The 23,432-nt window shown below is 38.2% G+C and overlaps 1 protein-coding gene across 1 annotated transcript in view; it reads left to right on the forward strand.

Annotated features, from left to right (window-relative positions):
• Positions 1-23,432, forward strand: part of CPXM2 (carboxypeptidase X, M14 family member 2) — an 81,336-nt gene that overhangs the window by 4,556 nt on the left and 53,348 nt on the right. Inside the window, exon 2 of the mRNA XM_062579727.1 lies at positions 22,879-22,988. Within this exon, the coding sequence (XP_062435711.1) occupies positions 22,879-22,988 (110 nt within the window). The remainder of the gene's footprint in view (positions 1-22,878; positions 22,989-23,432) is intronic.

Raw genomic sequence — 23,432 nt, forward strand, 5'->3', positions numbered from 1 at the left:
TGCTTTTCAGTAAAGCTTTGAAATGACTTTGGAAAGACAAGGTTATAAACATTGAGGTGACACAATTCTATTCCGTATCTCCTTTTATATCTAACATTATACCACATGCTCCAAAGTTTCATCTACCCAGCTTTCGTTAATTTGAGACTACCTATCAGCCTCATGAAGAACAGATAAAGTTGCTATTGACTCCAGTGATACTGACCCAATTTGGAAGTTCAAATGAATGAGTATCAATACAAAAAGTGAAAGTATGTGGCAGTTACTCATTTTTAACCTCTGTATGTTTTCTGTGGTTTTATTACTTGTCCTTTGTCCTAAGGTGTGATGATAGTACACTGCAGTGTTTGATTCTGAGAGGTGCTGTGCATCCAAATTTACTAGCTTCAATAGAGGTGATGGGAGTGCCACACTGAGGGAATTAGGTCCTGTTAAAATTTATACTTGTTATAGTGGTTCTTGTTCTAGCCATAAAATAATTCTGTCTGTGAAATTTAAGAAGCCATGCTCATTTATATGCCAGTGCTCAGAATGGTTTTTAATACAAATCTATTTCATATTTCACAGATCTTTCAGTGCCTGAACTCTAGGTGAATCCAATGCATGCGTGTACTAGTTATCATCTACTACGCCCTTTATCTGAGGCTTTCCCCAAGCTTATTGAAACTCTTGAGTTTTCAGACGTGCCACTGTTTACTTGCCTTGCCTTTGCTTGTACTTGTGTAATGTGATTGAATGTTCAATAATGTTTCTGTAATTTTTTTCCTTTTTTCAATTTCTGTAGTACATAAGAGAATCTCACAGGTGGGTCTCCCACTGGAACAGGTGTCACTTTTGAACATATGAGATAGGACACAGTCAGCTGTCACAGTGGACAGAGCCTGCTTGTGTGATTACCTTCATCAGTGTGAAAAGCAGTAGGATGACCCTACTAGATCTCTGCTTTCTGTCAAATTTCAAGAGACACCAGGGCAAAACCAAGTATTAATCAAGTCTGAAAATAGGTCAAGCAGTGGGTACTTATCAGGACTTCCTCCCAGGCATGAAGGAAGCCCAAAGGCAGTTTTTGAACAAATGGGTGCTGAAAATTGCCTTTGCTGGGAAATTAGCAGTAAGAGATGAATTATGGCACTGTTCCTACTCATGCCTTTTGGCAAGGTGCTACACATAGTCTTAAAAATTAGCACTATACCTTAGTTTCTAGATGCTTGCCATTTGCCTCCCCTTTTTGCTGGTTTCCTCATGTAGTTTGGTGTGAGTGCAGTTAGTATCACCTCATGTCCTTATATCTTATCTACTAAAAAGCTAGGAATGTGGCCATATAGCACAGGAGGATGCTAGGATGGGGAGAGAGATTTGCATTCCCTGTCTGACAAGGAGTCAGTGAGGGAAGGCAAAGAGAGGATAAAAGGGTCAATGCAAGCAACCATGAAAATTATCTTGCAGAAGGAATTTGTATGTATAAAAGCAGAGTCAGACTGCATTTATTGAGGCATTTATCAGGATAGGAGAAAATCAAGAACTTGGGCAGAGTTCTTTGAGTGAATGAAGAGAGATACTATTCAGGAAAAAAATGGAAAGATTTTGGTGCAAAACAGTAATGGAGACCTGAAGAGAGCATGAAACAATAAACAGTTTATGAGCTCACTGGCAATTGCATATTGGTTTGTTTACTATTAACAAGATATGAGACAGTGTGAAAGGTGAGATTTAGCTGTAGCTGAAGATACATAAGAAGAGGCCACAGAAATATACCAGGTTTCCACCTAGAATTGAAGATGTAGGATAGAGAGATAGTCTGTGAATCAGCTATGACAAAATTGTGGTTTTGGTTGGGACTACCTAGAGAAAAGACAGAAAAGGAGAAGGGGTAGGATTTAAAATCAGGGCCTGTGAAACTCTCCCAGGAAGCCAAACTGGCAAGAGGGAGGTTCTCCAGTTGATACACTGAAGGAGTACCTAGAGAGTTAGGAGGAATCTAGGAGGGAAGAGAGTCATAGTAGTAAAAGTATTCGGAAAACTTGAAGTCAGGAGTGTTGAACTTTGCTGGCAAGTTGAAGATGGAGTAACGTCTCAGAGCTCTGGCTAGAACGAAGACATTAAAAACTTTGGCAAGACTCATTTTAGTGAAATGCAAGGGCCAAAAACCAGACTGGCCCAGAGGCTAGCACGAGTCTGTAAGAGAGCAAAGCCAGGAGTGTTTCAGACAGTGAGCTTAAGAGTGAAAGGTGTGAAAGGAAATGGGGCAAGAGTTGGAAATACAAAAGCAATTCAGATAGATCAGGAAATAAGCTTTTAGATTAGGGAATGGATTCAAGAATCATAAGGTAAAATAAAGTTTGGGGATAAATGTTCATGGGCTGATATTTAAAAAGACTATTGGTGATAAACTACTCTTATGGCTACTAAGAAGAAATAAGAAAGGATCTACAGATATTACTAATATTCTTGTTATCTAGTCTGTTGGTATCCTCTCTGTTAAACCTTGAGATGATTCCCATCTCTGAGAAGTTCACAGGGAGAGGAACCCTCTTTTGACCTAGAATGTGGAGTGTAGTTTTAAGAGTTTTGCATGAAGTTTTTATACCAGTAACTTTTAATAACCAACTCATTGGCCCTAGATGCTCCTTGGAAGATCTCCCACAAATTTTAATATGACCTCAATCATGTCCTTTTTGCCAGATGTTTAACAAGTAAAGATGAAAACATGTGGCTTTTAATGAGCATTCTTTCATCTACCAGCTTCTATTGTCTCCTCAGCACATCTACAAATAGAATGAAAAAATATATCTGTTCCTTTTAACAGCCCATCTTTTATAGGATGTCACACTGAAAGAGGCCAAAGAATGATTAAGAATGAATAAACAGCAATGCCTCTCACCAAAAACCTTTCTGATTAACGTTTCCCCTAGCCATGCCTTTACTGAACAATGTAACGTTAGAAAACTTTAGAATAAATACATTTGATTAAGCCAGAGAAGATAATTTTTCACCATGATTTGCCCAGCAGTCTTCTCTGTATTCACATTAATTTTTAAGGTGATAAAAGACCTCTTTAAAAGAATAAAAGTTCCACTGAACATATTTTAATAGTATGAATCTTAGTCTAGACTTGTTTCGGAAATGACGACATACCACAAATCACTCACTATTTGAACTTGTTTTTATCTTTTAATGTTATTCTCTGTTCAGTGAGCTGGTTAGCTCAATAATCCACGTTCAGATTTCACTTACTTTTTTTGGTTTTGGAAGGAAGACTTCTGTCAGCTGCGTGAATTAGACTCTATAAAAAAGATGAAGTATTTGCAGTTGAAGGTATGGTAAAGGAGTAGCACTTTCTTTAATTTTCAGTATCTGATTTTTTTCCTGGGATTTATGAGCCATACCCCATTCATTGTCTTTGTAAAAAGCAGACTACCAGAAGGGTTATTCTTGTTCGAGTACAGTCAAAATTTGTAGTTTGTGCTTATTCTATATGCAAAGGATACCTCAGATCTGGCCCTCTTGTCAGGCCTCTGGTGTAGTTTAGGAAGCATTGTTCACTTGTTCCATCTTGTGGCAGGGCCTGTCTTATAAAGCAGGGTTTTCTAAAATAAATGTACACAAATATGTGCCTTTTATACTTATTTTTGGGATACTTATGGAAACCAATCAAAAAAAGCTCTAATTTAGCTGAAATCATCTCCTGTTTAAATTGATTATACATGCCAAATACCTCATGGCCTTCATTCAGATCAAATAAACGCTCACAGAGAGAAAACAGTGGTTGATAATAATAATCATCATTAATAATAGGTAACTTTTAACCTGTTCCTGAGAGCTACCTTAAGATACAGTTTGGTATACTGATTAATAGGCCATGAATTAAAGATGGCATTAGAATTTTTTTTCATGTTTTGATGACTTTTCATTCAAGAATGGTTTTGGCCATCTTATCTTCACAGTTATGCCCCTAATTTGTAAGTTACTTCTCTATAATGTGCCTGAACATGCTTTCCATGCCCTGAGAGAATAAAGTACATGGACATGAGAATGAGGACGTTCAGAGAACCCTGTGGCTAGCAGAGTAGGGTGCCTAAAAGTGCAGCTTTTTGATTAACTTTGGGGGTGGAGTGAGTCCTTCCCTGAGCCATGATACTGGCAAGAGTCCATGCAGATACTGCTCACTAAGCAATAAAGCTCTCTCTTCAAGGATCTGTCTAGCTCCTTTGAAAGTCTTTCTCCGGGGAGTCTTCCTGTTGACTTCAAGAGGTGTTAGGTGTTTTGTTTGTTTTTTTACATATATTACCAAGTAATGGAAAACACTAGCAAACCTTTAGTAAAAAGCAATACACTCTGAATTCATTACTGCTGAAGCAAATACATTTCTAATTTGCTTGTAATACAGCAAAAGGAGCATTTATGATTTCAATCACCTAGGGTTTTTTGTTCTGGTACGTGGAATAACAGGATATTCTAAACATCTGTTGTGTGTGTTCGAAGAGTTGGAGCACAATCAAAAAAAAGCAAGTCATTTTATTCTTCATCACTAGCCAATTCTAAATCAACTTGACAGGTGCAAAAGGAAAGCTGTTTCTCTTTTCTACCCAGAGCTAAAAATGGCAACAGAAAGGTGAGAAAAACAAGTGGAAGAACGAAAAGATGCCAGATGGGATAATCCCTCTAGCCCTGTTTGAATTACATTACAAAGAATTTTCTGGAGAGTTCATTGATAGGTATCTAAGTCCTATTCTTGACATAAAGTAGTTCCTTTCTGCTGAAATAACATACTAACATTGACAAGCAATGATTTGCACTGTGTTATTATCGTTAGCATGGAGACGTTAAAAGATAAGCATTTTATTCCTTATTTACACCATGGCTTTAAAGTGACTTTTTGGTTCTGGAGTGGTGTTTAAAGGAGCTCTCTTATAAAAGCATATCAGGCCCAATGCACTGTAAAATACATTTTGCAAGAATGTCTTGTAAAAAAGTTATATGAGATATCACTAATATATGAGAGCTAGAGAAATACATTTTATTCTTGGATTAGCAAGAGTGAACAACTTCCTATTCTGACAGAGTAGTAAGCCTTAACATTGCACTGCATGGTCTTTGTGTGGCCAGGTCAGTTGAAGGACAGTAGGAAAATCATAATTGTGGTTCCTGTGCTGTGGGTTCGTGTCCACAGTGGTTTGACCTTATATTCCAGAAGATCACATAAAAGCCAGCAAGCTTCAGGAGAGTGTAATGACTTGCAGTAACTATTGATCATGGGTGAAGCTGAATCACTGATTTAATAATGAAAGTACCTGGATACAATATTAATCTTCTGTTTATTTCTGGTTACTTACAGTATGAGAATATTGCAAGCATACAGTGCTGTTAAACAATAAATACATAGCTCTGCTATATTCACAAGCGTTAGCAAGACGATGTATCTGAAAATGTGCTGCTGCATCCAAGAGTCCACACAAGAAGCGTTGTGAATTACATAATGAATGAAATTACATGAATACATAAATTAAACATAACTCATGTACTGAAAACACTTTTTTTCTTAGTTTATCTACTCCATAGTTTCTAGCTACTGACATGGAAAATATTACATTCAAACATTCAAAGTGAATAGTGTAGCTGATTAACCTTTTTTTTTTTTTTTTTTTGGTTAATCACTTACAGATGCATTTGGGTTTAACTTCTTTCCATTAATGTGAATTGTCTAACAGATTTCTTGTGTCAGCACGTGTCAGCTTTAGACTGTGAATTAGATGGAGTGTGTTACTGGCAACAGTATTGTTCTGCTATGATCAGCATTATTCTTGAGCACTCAGTTCAACAAAAAATACAAATTAAATGTTCATGAAGTTGATATTCCTTTTTTTTCCTCTTTTTACTTATATTCTTCTAGAAATAAAAGAGTTTTGAAAGATGGGTGGTCTGGTGTTCAAGACAATGGACTGCAGTCTCAGAGAGACGCTTCTGGCTTTTCCATTTTATAGACTCCGGTAACTAACCAAGGTGACACCCAAAGCTATGGAGATTTTCTATATGCAATGCCTGTGGAGAATTAGATGCCTGAGAAGGGGTCTAGCCAGTATGTAGAATGTGGAGAAGACCAAGGAAGGGTGTATGTCTTGCTGACTTTCTTCACTTACAGGATTGAAGACAGACATATGACCTTAGAAATGTGGCCACAGGTAGGAGTGATTTTGGTAGTGGTGGTTGATAGTGCAGTTGATATTTCAGTACTTCATCCCTCGGGAGTTAATAAAAAACTAAACTAAAATAATAATCTTTACCTAATCCTTAAGTTTGAGAACCATCTTTGTTCTCCAGCCCTCATTCAGCACTTCCTGACCTTATGAAAAGTGGAATAGCTCCAAGAGTTTGGGCTGAGAGCACCTATACCTTAGCAGCTTGATGTTCAGCAACATTCCCTATGAGATGTGCGTTCATGTCCGCAGTGAGAGTGGTTTAGCCACCTGGGCTGTTTGAAGTGAGCTAAAGGAAAACAGCCTGTGCCACTAGTTTGACTGATGGCCGTGTTTGAGCAGAGCCTGGTATGTCGGATATATTTAGAGCATAATACCACTGTCCTCTACGCCCAATACATTTCACCTCTCACCTCTAGGAACACATATTAAAGAATTCTTTGAATATATTGCCATTACCATCACAGACTTAATATATATGCACTATAGACTTTCTCTCTTCCCCCAGACAGCAGGGCCTCACACTCTACCAATGCATACATACACACTGTACATACATACATACACAAGTAAAGCCCCACCATGGTCCCTGCAATCGGACCAGCGCTAACACTGTAACAAACTGAACCTCTGTTGATTATGAACTTCACCCTCTCGCCCCTGTAAAACACAAAACCAAGAAGGCTACATCGGCTACATTCTCCACTCCTTGCCTCTATAGACCAGATTGCTTGGTTTAACATCATAACTTTAGCTCCTATGACAAACTGCAGGCCTGGTCCCTGTAAAACACACAGCCAAAGTCATTACAGCCATTCAGGAAGTCACCGCTGACAACCCACCACTCTGTCCCTCCCTCCCCGTGGTATCTCCTTTGTGGGAAGGGCAGGCTGAGGCCATCGCTTCACACCCCCCCACGCCAGCCGATCCCTAAGCCCTCCTCTCTTGCACAGCCTTTGGCACCTCCCCGTGCCGGCGGCCGCATTTCTTTAATTCCGCTCTGCGTGAAGGACCCTCGAGTGGTGACGCTGTGGAGGGCAGAAGGTTCCGTGTTTAATTCCTAACGGGCGGGAGCCGCCGCGCAGCCGGATTGGAAGCCGGCCGCGACCGGCCACGACCGGCTCGGGGCGGTTCCCTCTGCCTGCAGGGGGAGCTGCTGAAGCCCTCTCAGTCCTTCACAGAAATGAGAGTTTCTGCTCACCTCTTCAGAGATACTATATTTTATTGTGACAGGTTTATGGCTCTGCCCTGCTGTCAAGGTTCTCCTAAAACATCTGTCAAGTGAGGGGAAAAGTTCAGCATATCTTTAAGGAGTTGATTTCGGATCTGCGTTTAACACTTCCTTCCACCACTACCACTGCTACCTTCCCTATCGCCAGTTTTGGCTTTAACCCACATGATCCAAGCCATGACCGAGGTAGTAACATATGGAATGCAAAATGCTGCAGACGAGTTTGATTTATTTGGTATTGCTAAAAATAAGCAAGCAACAAATATGCATTTGGTGTTCTTTGGTGCTTGAATGCCAGTCAAATACCAATCATACTGCCATTTTGAGAGAACTGCTTATACTTCTACAAAAGGAACAGCATGGGAAACTTCAAAATACGATTAAAAGTGCTAGTATAGGAGTTATGCAGCTAAAATGCCACAAAGCTCTTTGAAAACACAGAGAATACCACAAAGCTATTCCTCCAGAAATGCACTCCATACTTTTATTCCATAATGCTGAATCAGGTTCTGTTTCTCACCTGTTAGCACATTGAGAAGTACTTTTTGTGCTCAAGGAAGTTTGCCTCAAAGTTTTTCCACGCCACCTCATGCATACAGTGCTTTCCACGGTGAAGAAAGTCCTGCTGTTGCGGGTTGGAAGGAGGACAGGCTGTCCAAGGCAGCAGCTGAGTTAGTGATAAATGCCAAATCTTAGCCTGCATCCTTCCCATCAGCCCATTCACGTTGCAGCAGAGATGAAGGCTGTTGGTGGCAACATATGTTGTTGATAGCACAACAGTATTCTTCAGGTGAAGGATGTCAAACCTCGGTGGGCAAGTGGTATATGTTTGGATTTATTTGAATGGGTTCCTGAGCAGTCCTCATTGGGTCTGCAGGTAAGTATATCACTTCAGGATGAATCTTCGGGCTTTCGTCACTGAGCAAGCATACTTCTTAGGATGCATGCAATTTTGAACTCACTGATAACTCACAGGATTTCTTTTGAAGCTTCTGACACACTTAGCTTTGCTTCATTGAGACCTCCTATGTGCTAAATGTTTAGCCTGTAGTTATGAGCCTTTGCTGGACCAGGGTTCATTGTTAATCAAAGCAGAAAAGATGTTTAGACAGAATGGATTTTGGGAATCTTTTGTGAACTGCACAAAGCAGCAAGCTCACAGGAAGCTGGAATGAGGAGGAAGGACCTCCAAACACTCAGTCATTTGATTTGGAGAGTTGCCCACCCTTTGAGATATTTGCCTAAACCTTGTTTGAACTGCGTCGGCGCCTTTGCTCAGTGGCACGGCTCTGGAAGCTTCATAAGAGCTTCCCTGCTGAATTTCCAGTTCTTTCCTCTAAAATATTGAGACCCAGGCCTTTCTCAAGATATTTTTAGCAATTCTTTTTCTGCAGACAGGAAGCATATAGGCTTGTGAAAATGCTGAGCACTCAAAATTTAAGAGATATTGACTGAGCTTTTAAAACCACAGGATCCTGATGCATGCTTTGACTTGAGGCAATTTTTTTCTTTTTTTTTCTTTTCTTTTTTTTAAGTTCTGTAAATTGGCTCCCCCATCACTAGCTCACTAGCTTGAAGGCAGGTATAGAGGAGGAGGTAATGTGGAAGGACTTGGGCATGCGGGAAGTGCCATCTTCACAACAGGACCCGAAAGCTGAGAATGTTAAAATTCTTCAGGCAGATTAGTAAAGACTGCCATGAGAAGCACAGCTGGTGAAATGTGGGAAGGACGGAGGATGACTACAGAATGCTTGCATGTCTTCTGAACTCCTTAAAAATCATGCCTTTTTCAGAAATGACTTTAAGAAATAATTAACTGACTGTGCAAACTGGGCTCTGTGCTTAGATTTCTTCATAGCTGGTGCATTTTTCAGCAAGATTCCTCTGCTGTGCTGGGTTTTGTTTTCCTGCAGTGGACCCAAAGACTGGGGCATGGGCCTGTTCCCACACACCCATTGCTTACACCCCAGCAACTTACTCTTCTGCTCTTTATTTATTTTTATTTTTTTGAGCCTGGTCACATTTCAATCCCTGTCTGGATTTTATTTCCTTAAATATTAGAGATTTAATTGTTTCTTGAAGATTTACTTCCTGTTGCTTTGAACTTTTAAATACTTTATTAGTTTTCAGAGTGATTTTCATGGGTGCCTCAGCTTCAGCTTAGGATACTTTAAGGGAAAGGAGAAAGCTTTGTTATATGAATTTCTAAGTCTTTTGCTTTTCAGGACTTCGGGGTATATCAAAAGAATCTCTGGTTATTTTCTGTGCGCAGTTGGCTATTGTTTTCATCCCCTCATTTGAACAGTTTTCCACTGGGCTCAAATGTATCAGCTACTTCTGACTTTTTTAGTACTGTATTAGAGCTGAGCCTGAATCAACAAACCTATTGGTTTTGTCTGTCAAAAGTCTGTCAAAAACAATAATTAAGTAAAAAGCAAAACAAACCACCAAACTTATTCCTTCTTTTACTGTACTCCAGAAAATGCAAACTGATTCCTTTTTAAGGGTTGGGAAGGAGCACAAAGTTTGAAATCAGGTTAATTGTAACCACACAATTTTCTTCTGAAATTATTGTATGAGCAATAGCTCCAGGCACTATGATGACTATGCTCTATGAGGAGTGTTTATTTTTATTCATTCTTATTATTATTTCCTATGAAACAATAATAACAGATGTGTTCTTTTTTTAAAAAAGCAAATGTCTAAACTTATTGCTAGATCAGACACACCAGATCTTTATAAAATTGAGACTTACACTTTATAAAAGGTTTTAAAACCAAGTTGGATTGATTTTAGGTATTTCCTGTCACAGGCTCCCTATATAGGTCAAGTATTTAGCCCAGATGTGGAACCTGGAGGAAGGATAGACAGGAACTGAAGCCAATCTGTGCATGGTGACAATTGCGGGTGGAACACATAAATAAACTCTCTTAACACTGAACATTCATTTGTACCACTTCAGTGATTCTTCCTTTTATTGGGCAACAAATTAGTTACAAGAACAGTGATGTTAATTGGAAGGGGCTGGTTTAAGCAATTTTGGTCTCTCCTCTCTCCTCATTTTCATATGAATGTTTTCTTGGCAATCTCTGCTGAAGTGCTCAGCCCTCATTTGAGGTTTTTACTGCTTTATACATAGAGGTGTTTGTGTGTAATTATATGTTTGTCTATATGCAGGGGAAGTAAAAGTTAATGTCACTTCTAATTAGCAGCGTTTTCTTTGGTAAGATTTTAAATTGACAAGGATTAGTTTTTCACAAATCAGCAGGAAAGAAATGACACTAATAAAGATTGTCCTGAAGTATTCAGCCAGGTCTCACTGCACATACAGATTATTTCTAATCTATGTTTTGTTGGTAAATGCATATTTTTAATTTTAATCATGAAAAAAAATGAAAGTAAGGTGGCTAAAAATGACATTTCAATTTACAGCTAAGATCATTAAAGACTGTCTGTGGCCTAGAAGGATGGCTCGTACTACTTCATCACCATACTCTGGCGCTCAGTTGTTCCCGACCATGAGCCAGGTCAGAAAGCTAAACCAACAGAAAACCTGTCTACTCAAAAACCAAGAACTGGGTAGCAAAGAGATCTTATCTTCTTCCCTGATTGATTTGTGTTAAGTTTTGGACTGCTTCATGAAGGAAGATAATACATCTGTTTCACTATCTTATCTAGCACACTTTCTACTTTTTAGGACAGTTTGGTCAACGCTGGAGCTTAAACTTGATTAAAACTTGCATGGCCCAGGAAAAAGCTATTTCTGTTTCCTCAAGTGTGACAGATTTACTACTTAGGAATGGAGGTGATTACAGTAGAGGCAATTAAAAGTTAATGGTGCATCAGCACTAATGAGAACTCTTTTACAATCTTTGAAGTTTTTCCTGCTCTAGGTGTATGGGCTTAATGGGTATGTGGGAGAGAGAGAGAAGGAGAGGAGTGGGGGATACCAGTGCAGCGTCATTCATTTCAGTGGAATTAGGCTTTTCTAAGAGAACTAGTGGAGATGTTCATGTGTGTTTCACCACTGAGTCTATTGCAATCTCAGGTATGTAGTTCTGATCCTTGAGAAAGAGGATATGTGATCTCTTTCCTATGTCCTCCCACTTGGATACTTCTTTTGTGCCACCTGGGATTCCTGTTATGCTCCAAAAGGGTGGCTCTGCAGCAAAATCCTTAAAGTAGGCAGAACTCCTGACAGAGTTATATTTCTAGGACCCAAATTTTGGAAAATTTCCAGGTTATATATGTCTTATTTAGTCAACTGGAGAGGCAGCACCCTGTTCTTCAGAAATATGCCGCAGAGGTCTTGAATTAAATTTACCTAATTGGCATGACTGAAGATTGATGGGAACAGTCTAGGAAAAGAATCCAAGGCTGTTTTGGAGCTAATCAAATGGAATAGTTTTTGATGAAGGATAATATTTTCAGATTTCTATTAATTTGGAAATTTGTTACTTAATTAGTAATCAAGTTATTGTTTCTATTCCATGTCAGGATTTGATGTCATAATACCGTCTTCTTACAGACTACACACAAACTTCTTATATTAGACATTGATATTGATCTGGGTGGATGTATTTTTTTTCCCTTTTCCCTCATTTCAGTAAAATATTGTGATATCAGTCAGGATCCTGATCCTATAACAGATATATTTCCTAAACTCTATTTAATTCTTGATCAAATTAAGGAAAGACATTTGCATGTATGTGATGGTGTTAAGGAATTTCCTGCTGTCACTCTGGGCAATTGTGCAGTGTGTAAAGATGCTACTATAATTTTCACAATAAGGGGGGGGGGGAAATAACTGTATCATCATAAATCAATTTTATACCTGTATAATGGTTTTCATGCAGTCGTATAGTTTTGGTGAAATACGTGCAAATGGAAATATAAGAGTGGTTAAACTTTAGTTCTTTAAAGGTACTTGTTTATTTGCCAGAGTAGTATCTTAAGATAGTAGTTGTCTTCTTTCTTGATTTTGTACTTGCTGACAGTATTCCAAGTTTAGATGTTTATTTTTAATAGACATGATTAATGTTCTTATTGCAGAATCTTTGGTCTTGCAGTATATCTGAGCAATCTGATATTTTCAGATATTTCTGGCATGAGCACATTGGACATACCCATTTAAAATAGTAATTTTAGTCCTACATTCAGCTTTTCTGAAAGCAATCTGAGTCAGTTTTTTGTCTCCATTGTTTGGCTAAGTCTATTTGTTTCGCTCTGGAAAAAAAAAAAAGAATGGTTCTTATTTTTGATGGCTGTACTCAGTTTTGTGGCTTTTGTTGGAATTGCAGAAAGTCATCATCCTGTGCTTCAGACAAACATTAGAGGAGACATTTAAAAATGACTAGCACATAAGTCAGCCTCACTCAAAGCTCATAATAAAAAGTTAAGAATTGATCTGATATTTTTATAGCTGTATTTTTTAGCCATTAAAGGGAATAATATGTCTTTTTCAGAGTGACTAAATGCACATACTGCTTTGTAGAGAATATGGAGGATTCGTCAGATTTGGATACAAATGAGTGGATACCTTTTATTACAAGCATCTGGATACTTTTTCTGGGACTATGCCTGCAGTGATACTTAAGGAATGTCTATGGTGATGGTCAGTACTGTAATTCAGCTTGCTCTCCCTTCAGGTTTTTTGTTAGGGCTGGAAGCGTCGACCAAGCCTGAAATACGAGATGCTGTTGAATTCCCGCCCTGGTCCTTTACACAGGCACACAGCAAGGCAGGAGTTTCGCAGCTCCCAGTTTCCGACTGCCCTATCTGCACCCCCACCCCACTTTTTCCTCTTCCTTTCTCCTTAAGTAGAGAGACATAGGGAAGGAGAGACAAGGCCAATTTTAGACACATCCTGCTTTATAAGTAAGCAGAAGAAGCAAATAAACAGGGAAAGGCTGTTCAAGCTGGAAGGTGAGCTTCCTGGGTATCGATGCAGGTAAATTTACCAGTGATCTGCGCCCCTCTTGCAGTATTAGGGACTCCAGATTGGTTCTGATGGCCATTTGTGCGGTATGCAGAGACTCAGTGTATTGGCTTGTTCACTGTGAGCTGCAGCTCTGAGTCATATTTCTATACGTACCCACTTTTCCTCTTTGAAGAGGCTGCTGTCTGTGGGCACGTATGGTTGCTACTTTCCCATGAACAGAAAGGCTACAGTTAGCAAGAGTCTGATCTGGGAGGAAAACTGAAATGCTGCTTGTGCCCAGCGTGTTGGTTTTATGCGTGTTGGACAGAGGTTCTGCATTGTCCACATCATAAATCACATCTCCTTCCAGGTAAACTGTATGATGGAGGCAGCAGCGTGCTGCTCAGGGAAGGTTATGTGGTGTCTGAAACCTCTGGAGTCTGAAAACTTGGGTAGAAAGCCTCCAGAGAACAGGCTTTCTGGAAATTCCTGCTTCCAGCTGTGCCAGGAATAATAGAAGCTCATCCTGCTGAAAGTGTTATTTTTTCATATCTAGATTCAGTCACAACACTGGACGTCCGAGGGAGCAAAAATGTGAAAAAAAATAGTAAAAAGAAAGGTGTACTTTCTGAATCTCAAAAACATTTTATGTCTAATGTTACTTAAAGGGTCAAGATAATTTATTCTTTACTTGCCTTGGATTACTGAATTTTCCTCAATGTTGGAAGCAGGCAAGGGACACTATTACCCTTGCAGAGAGTCTATACCCTATAACCTTTTAAAATAAATTGTATGTCCACTTCTGCCATCTGGTGCACAGTGTATAGGTAACATAAAGTTACAGTGCCACCTTTCGGAAAAGCATAAATGCCTATAACAGAAATGTAACTCATCTTGTTCCCCTATCACAATGAGAGCAGGAATATACAAAATATATTCATCTGGTTCAGATTTTGTGGCTTGTTGACTGTGGTCATGCAGGAAAGTGGTTCGGTTGTGCCCAGTTATGTTGCAGATACCTCTATTCTCTGCAGAAGCAGAAGAAGAAATGAAAGTTAAAAATGAAGCAGAGCATAGACTGAATTAATAAATAGTGCACAGAAATGGAGAGTGAGAGAGAGAATATGGTGTGATATATATGAGGCATAATCAGTATACATCCATATGCCAACGTAGCTTTGTCAGACCCCCTTGTTTCTGCAACACAATGCAAAAAAACAAAAGAAAAGTAATTGTGTTAGTTTTATAAGAGTTTATAAAGTGCTCTTAGCTCTGATTAGGGCACAATTTCTGATATTCCTGAATAGCAACATTTGAATTTTAAGGTCCAGTCAAGAGCTGAGGTAGGAGAATAAGAGAGTGTTAAGTGTCTTTGCACCACAGAGCTGTGTGTTGCTGGTAAGAGGTATGGTTGGGACACAACATTTTTGGCCTTGCCTTTGAATAGGGAGTAGGCAGATCCCTGGTTCTTCCTCATAATGTGCGCATCTACATTTCTGCTGTGTGACATAGATAAGAGAGGTGTTTTGTTTGGATAACAACGGCAGTGAATAATGCAGCGGAGGAAGGCTTCTCCAGCCATTTGCTCTGAGTAGGACGCGGTGCTGGTACAGCCGTATTGGCTCATACCTTTGGCTTTGCACGCGGGGCACCTCTAGCTGCAGCTGCCTCTGCCTGTGGATGTGCTCTTGGTATCAACAGCAGTCTCATTCGGTTTTTGGCTTCATCTAAAGCCCATGAAAATATTCTTCCTGATTTAAGGAGGCTTTGGACCTGGAACCTCATACCAGAGTTGCTTTTTGTGGTTTCAGATCTAAAGCATTTTTGTTAGTTTTTTTTAATCTTTAACAGCAACCATGAAGAGAAACGTGTGTTATAGTTTTGTGATAATACTACCCCTTCCTTCCAAGGGAAGTCCCCAATGTCTTAAACCTACGCAGTATTTGCTGCTTAAGCTAGAAAAATGCATGGCTTTGATACAACATTAGAGCACAATAATGTTGTCTTAGGATAGAGAAAGTTTTAGTTTCTATTTGATCCTTTGAACTTCAAACTGGGACTATAATTTGGTATTTTAAATTCTATATTGGGGATTTGTTTTAAGTGTATGTTGTTTGCTTTGTTCCTTTGCTGCTCTGGGAATGGGTTTATAAGAAAAAAAATAAAAATAAAAGCAAACTGTGTGCTTGAAAAGTCTTCATCTGCCTGTAGTGCTTCAATTAATCTGGGGTGCATAGGTGCCAGTGGCCTGAATTCAGACTAGGAGAGAAACTAGTTTGTATTACTAGCAGTACTTTGTGCATGAACAAAGTCAGAAGGTGGGAAAACCACTCAGACTGAAATCAATAAACCTGTTTCCAGGGAAAAGCTGGGGCAGACCAAGTATAGAATGTGACTCATGAACATCTGTCAAAATTTCACACTTCTGTGATCACATCTTCAAAACAGCAAAATTTAGCTAGACTATATTCCCTCCCCAAATGGTTTAAGACTGTAAATATAAGAAATTATTTAGAAAATGGAGAAGCTTGTTCTGTTTAATTCAGCCCCCACAAAGGCTGTCCATAACAGCAAAGCAATCCAAACAGATATTCAACAACTAACTGCTTGGTAGAAAAGTGCATTTACAGTTATTGCACCACTCAGGTGCATTAAAACACTTTGCATGTCTGTTACCTGAGTATTATTTGAGACATAGGAATTAGACTGTCAAAGTTTCCATTAAAATTTTCCACTATTAGAAGATGAATTATCAACTACACTTTTTACAGGAAAACCTCTAAGGTTAGCTATTACAGTCAAACTTATTATTCCGACCTCACTAAGAATATTTGTGTAAGACTATAATGATCTAAAAATTGGATCAAAATAGTATGAATAAAATAATAAACTTCATGTTTTTTATCCCTAAAAATATAGGTTTAATTGTGTGCTTATCTTCCATATGTCAGTAGCTTCACAGGTTTGCAGCTTCTTAGTTAACTATGTTTAAGTATTTTGCTTAAATGAGGCCTACATTCTGCACCTATCCTGAGATGGTCCAGAAGAAGAAATAGAGAATCAGAAATGAAAACTACATCTGCCTTATGAGAGATGATTTTGCTGTGAGTTGCCTGACCACACTGTTGACAAGATAGGTGTTGAATCTGCAGGGAACAAGATTTTAGGAGAGAGGATTAGACCATATCCAAGTGTGATAAGCAAATGTGTAGCCATTTACAGGAAGAAGAAACTGATAATGATTACAGTAATAGGTTACTACTAGACATAGAAATAGCATCCTAGAGCATATCAAACTGGCACCATCCTGATTCTCTTCCCAGCATAGACAAGTCATCTGTCATCAGCTGGCACATCCTTGTCCTTGTCACTCTCTCTTTCTGGGCAAACTGGCCAAAGGCCGAGATATGCAACGTACGTTTTCTGACGCTGTAAAGTGGCCTGCATGAGAGGGCCTGATTTTTAAAGGAACTTTAGTCTGTTGTTACTGAAAATCATACTTGCAGTGTATATTTTGACAGAAAATACACAATTTACAGAAATCAGCTACACTGGAAGGATCACGAGGTGATCATGTTTATCACAGTGAAAATCTCATTCACCTTCTACTAGTCAGTAGGAGTTCTACTTTTGACTTTGGTGGTGCAGGCATAAGGCCCAAATGCATAGCTACAGATTTCAGTGAAGAAGAATACCTGGCACTAAAACCATTATTTGTATAGAGAAAATTCTCTGTCAACCTGCTGTCAATGCTGTCTGGACTTCCACTTGTCTCCTCTGGACTGTTGTATCTCTATAATATAACTACCCTTTTGCCCAAATAAATGTTTTGAAGTGCAAGTGGATTCATACCTGTTTAAAAATGACAGAGCTCCTGGAGCAAAAACATATTTGAAATAATAAAAAATAAATAGTCAGAGTACATTCAGCTTCCAAATGTCGGGGGACTGTCAGACTGCAAAAGGCTGATATTTCTCTTTTACAGATCTGAGTATCATTGTGTGCGAGGAGTTAGACAAGCACAGACTTGTGGGAATTAAAAAGGATTATAGGTATGGCTCTTAAAAATATAAGTAAAGGGAAACATACTGCTTTTTTTCTGTATGAAAAGCAGAACATGCTCCTAAATTGATTGAAGATATTCTTTAAATAAAACAATCATTTGGCTGCCGTGCACCCCTCAAACAACAATAAAGAATGATTTCCTAAATGCATCCTTATTAGATAAAAGAGCTATAAAGACAATCAATGCTTATCTGAAAATCTTTATTTATAGCAGAAGAAAATAAAATAAATAAATAATTTAGGCAATAAAGATGAACATGAGTGTTTTCCCTGCTGTATCTTCTGCTGATGAAATTAATCTGCATTTCTAAGAATGCCTGCTAATAACATTGTATGATGGAGAACAGATAATATTGCAGCAGAGCAACTATAAGGGCATATTTATACTCTAGGTATAAAGATGACCAAGCTGGCTCTGCAGAAGCTGTGCTTTTTAACCAGAGCTTTAGTGGAAGGCATCAGTAGGGTACAGCCATCATGTAGCTGCAACTGCTCTCAGACCTGGGCTAATATTGCTGCACAGTGCAGAGCCATGCAGAGACAGTGCTGGCCTGAGAAGGGGTCTCGGTACCTCCTTCAGGTAGTTCCATGATATGGGTAAGCTCTAAAATGTAATGCAGCTTGTTGTAATGTTTGATTCAAGAGATGAGGCTGTGATTGAAGTAATTCTGAAGTGTTTCCCCCACTCCCTATGGCAAGGGATGAATGATGGCTAACAGTATTGAAGCATAAGAAATGCCTTACCGACCTTAGCTGTGATAAAATCATCCATCTGGCTGGAAGAAGCGTAATTGAAAATATTAGACATTGAGATATAGCCATTTAACATAGCTAATAGGAAAGTTATTTCAAAATGGAAACCTTACAAGAACAATGTTCAAGATACAAATTTTATTAAATCTGATTCCAAGCCCTGTCTCTTTTTAGGCCTTGGAATTAATTAACTTGATCCAGACGTTTTATTAGTGACTCATTTCTAAAATGAATACCTATTTCTGGTTGAAAATCATGCATGTCCTGGCTAGACATGGGCCAGGAAGAGAGAGTCCATACCTACCTCTTTGAACCTCTAAGTTTAATGCTTGCTATTCTTCTGCTGTAAAACATAAGTACTGTGGTTAGATATTGATAGATTTTGTTAGTAAGTTATTATGTACATAGTGCATGGATTTAAATGTCATGCAAACCCAAAGTTAAATTTCCTGTATTTACATGATTTCTCTTTTAACCCATTAAAGAAATGACCAAATAGTTAAATCATTTCCAGTTAAATTTATAAGGTTTGAGCTGGTCTGACTATTCATCTTACCTAATTTCTATAGCTTGCGTATTTCCAAACTAGTATGAAGAGTACAGAATCATTAAGGCAGTCTTGTAGTCTGTGTGACAATTTTCATTAATATATGGAAGTTTTTCTAAAATTACATAAAATATATTAAAACAATGCTTTAAGAAGTACCATTTTTATGAATGCCATAAATCAATTTCTTTTCCTTTATATTTGTTAAAAATAATTAAATTGTCCTGGATATCTCTAGTAAAGACAGAGTGAAAAAAAAAAAAAAACTAAATAATTTCTCTAAAACTAAATTTAAAGTATAACTCAGGAGATATATATATATATATATATATATATACACACACACACACACACACACACACATACATATATAATATGTTTTCTTTTTGTCCTGTAGTGAATTGGCAGCTTTAGGTGGATTGTATTACATTATAGTGCGTAACTGGGCTGTATGGGAAAGTTTGCCTTCACCTTCTCTACACATTACACATCAAAGTTTATATTTAATATTTTGGTATAACATACTTCTCTTTTTATTCTATTATTGATGATTAAGTTCATATACATGTGGAAAAATCAATATTTCTAAAGAGTTCGCAATAAGATATTATGGCTATTTATAGAAGACGTAATTACATTTAAAACCAAAATCAAAGATTTTCTCATGTAGAAAATGGCACAGATTTTATATTTTGCTGCTACTGCAAACAACAGACTTGATGAGTCCCAGATTATTAGCCTTATGAAGACCTACATGTATGGAAACATATAGAGGTCAATGGTCTTTCGTGGAGAGAATGTCTTTTATAAATTTTGAGTCAGGTGCTGGAGCAAAATACTTGATTTTTCTTATGAAAATAATAAAAAAAAGTCTTTAAGTGATTTGGTAAATTGGTAAGTTAGTGCAACAAATTTATGGCTAGAAATGATAGCTTAAATTCTAGTTCTCATTTCCAGAGAAAGCATGTTAGGTGTTCTCATTCTTATTTACATAAATAATAATGCATATAGAATCCTATTAAATTGATGGTAGAGATCTGAATGATTTCACCTAAAATATTGTAAGGCTTGAGGTCATTAAGAGAGGACAACATACTGTTAACAGTGTATTGCATAGTTTTCATCAGAGGTATCCATATTATGTATCATAGATAGCTTTTGCCTGCCCTTAAAGCCTCATCTTGCTTTCATTGAAAGCTCCCATTAGATTGAGCATTTCATAATATTGGCCTGTTAATCTAATGCATTTACAGACAATACAAATAATTCATACTTAAAAAAGTAAAGATGAGTCAGGCATGTTTAATTGAGATGCATATGACCATTTTGGAGATATTATTAGGCTTCAGTTTCTGTAGAAACAGAGATAATAGACACAAATAAATGCAGGCATTTTTTTCAGTCAGTAAATAGCCCATGCTGCAGTTTAAGGAACTCTATCTGAAATTCACAGGCAAGCCAAGAATGTTACAGCTTTATAATATGAATGTTACTCTTCATACTAACATTTCAGTCTGAATAAGACCAAACCTGCTTCTTGTATGTGCACAGATAAATATTTTTTGCTTGGTTTTCTAAAGAATGAGGCCTGTTTGGCATGGTTGTGTGGAGAGGGTTTATACGCCTGCCAGTAGTGTCTGTGAGCGTCTCGCGCTCCAGCAGCAGTTGAACCCACTGGATAATTTCAGCCAAGTTTGACAGACAGCTAGCAGCCTCACAAAGAGTGTGTTCCTGCGGGTTTCATGAAAAGAGATCTCGCTATGGAAGAGAGAAATTCTCCTAATATCTCTTTGGAGGAAGATGGGACTACAAATTGCGTTGCTGTTGTTCATACAGAGGAGTGGTAGGAGGAATACCAGGGCTGGGATAGCTCTGTAAGCATTTGCTGCTCCCTATTAAATAACAGAAAACTGGACTCTGAAATGCAGTTTAGAAGAGACCACGCTTCATTAGATCTGTTGCTGATGGAGCTGGCTATTCACTTTGAGGAAAATGGTCTACCTTTTTATTAAGTTATAGTAGTGCCTGTAGATTGCCCTCTAGCCTTATGTTAGGTGCAGCGTATAAACATCAAGTTAAGTGAAGTTTTGTGAAGTCCTGAGTATGTAAAAGCAGTCTGCTTTTATTTTAAGCTCAGACTTGTTGTCTGATCTTGACAGTACTTTCGAGTAGTGTTTGAGTACCTGAGAACTGTGAGACTGTACATAGAAGAAAATCTACTGAAGTGCAAAAGAGTTTGCAGGATTATGCCCTTAGACTGATTTCCAAGTACATCTTAATAACTGAGCTTGTTAAAGAAAGGCAGGAAGTTCCCAGCTATATAATTTGCTCCCAGTAGAGCTCTGTCAGGGCCTAAGACTTGTTCTACTCAGAGTGCAATGAAAGATGAAACACTCATCTAGAAGGAAATAAAATTAAAACAATTAGCCAATGAAACAAAAATCCTCTGAGCTACTCCTATCTCTGTTTTTCCTTATGAGTCCTGTCTCTTCTCTGTTTTGGATAATTAGATTGAAAGCTTTTCTAAAAGAGGAACTGTCTACATTTTGTCTCCTGTGTAATATGAAGATCATGGGTGGTACTTCAAAAATATATTAATATTTAGCATTTGTCTTTCCTGTCTTTCCTTGATGAAAACATAGAATTTTGGCCATGGATTCCGCAAGAATTTTTCTAAGGATGAACAAAGAAATACCAGTATGAATTGGCAGTTTGTAGTATTTTTCCTGAGAGCTATAGAGGAGAATATGAAATCACATACATGTTCTGCCAGTTAGTGCGTGGTAACACAAAACTTTATGTGAGGGCTAGACATGGCCAGGATGATATTCTTGGGTACATACTGTCATGAAGTTTTGATGAGCAATTATGAATATATGTAAGCAGTACACAGGTATAGAGCACGAGGATAAATTCTTTCACAGTTCTGCAGCAACTGTGGCACAAGTAAGTTTTCAGTCACAACTTTCAAGCAAGGCAATAAATTAGGATGGCGTAGGGATTATAAATAAGGGTGGTCTAGGGATCAGAAATGCAGTCAAGGATTCATGACTGATGCCTCTTTCTGTCATAACCTGTTGTGCAAATTATAGCAAACCACCTGCACACACACAATAGACTTCTTGCAAAAAAATTCTGGCCTGTTCCCAAAACCAGAGGTGTTATGATCATGGCGCTACAAAACCAAGTCTAACCTAAAAAGTACCAGAGCTATACAAGCATTAAATTGCTTTCTACTTCTGCCCTATACTGGCTTTGCCATTCCAGCTGGTGCTGGCTTTATTTATTACAATTTAAAAGCTCCCCAGATGTCTCTCTGTGCTTTTTGTTCATGTTCTGTGAAACACTGATAGTTGATCTTCCCACTCTCATCCTAATATTTTAAGGATAAATATGCTAAGGACTGTGTGGGGCTCAAATACTGTGGTGACTGGGGTCATCTTACACCAGAATGTTTTTCTGATAATAAAGAAATAGGCTCTTTCTGAAGTCTTATCTTCCAAAGCCAGAGCTCCAGGCTGGAGTTTGCTGCATTACTGGCTCACTGTAAAGGCAATGGCATCTGCTTTTCTCTGTTCAAGGCTTTGCACAATTTGGAGCTTAGAGAGATGGCCCCTTGTTTCAAAACTGCCCTGTTTGTGCTTAGTCATTACCTCCATGGAGTTCTGTAGTCCGGCCTCCTGGACCTTTGTAACAGATGCTATTGTGCAATGTGAGCGACTGTGATTGAAGTTTCCAGAATAGATTTTAATTAGAAACATAACTTCATACAGTAGCTTGGAATGAGCGCAGGGGAAAAAATCAAAACAAGAGATGAAAAAGAAAATGCCAAAAGAGAGACAAATAAAAGGCCATTTTATTGGCATTTTGTACTGAAAAATACTTGACGGGAAATATTATGTATATCTGTAAAAAACAAAAGCATATAGCAAGCAGTAATAACTATATTATGAGGACCTCAAAGAACCAGATCCTCAGCTGGTGTAAATCAGCATTGCTTCATTGATTTTATGGGTGCTGCCACTTTGCATTGACTTCAGTGGTGCTATACTCATTTATACCAGCAAGGACCCTGGCCAGTTTGGCACAAGTGAAAGAGAGAAATGTTGAACACTTGTTTATGGTTTGCTTTTTTTTTTTTTTTTAATTTTAATCTTTTGTTTTGTAGATTGTCCTCCACTTGGTCTTGAGACATTAAAAATTACTGACTTCCAGCTACATGCTTCCACAGCAAAGCGATACGGCCTTGGGGCCCACAGAGGAAGGCTTAATATTCAGGTAACATCCGTTTTTCTTCTAAGTGGTAGAATGGCTTAAGTTTGTATTGTTCTATAAAGAGAACCAATGGATGGTTATTGCTTCTGACTCCTTTGTCAGCTCATGTAATTCAAATGAAGGGGAAACATTGGAATCACAACAGTGAATAAGGTTGATGGATTACTCTTAAGGTTGTGGGGCATATTTCCTGGTTCAGAAAATGCTCCACACTGAATGTGCTGCAGATTCAAATCCTTACAGAACTCTCTGCCTAAGTAACAGTGGAGGTGAGGTGGCACAGAAATCTTTCTCAGCTATAGGAAATCATCCCAGGTCTGTTAACAGTGAGAGTGAAATGAAGCTCATGGACTAAGTTGCCTCTTTTTTGTTGTTTGCTTGTAATTAATGACAGTGGTTATTTGAAGTTGTGGTTTTAAATGAAGCACTTACCCTAAGGCAGCTTTT

The sequence above is a fragment of the Rhea pennata genome, chromosome 7 (assembly GCF_028389875.1).
Source record: "Rhea pennata isolate bPtePen1 chromosome 7, bPtePen1.pri, whole genome shotgun sequence".
Lineage (NCBI taxonomy): Eukaryota > Metazoa > Chordata > Aves > Rheiformes > Rheidae > Rhea > Rhea pennata.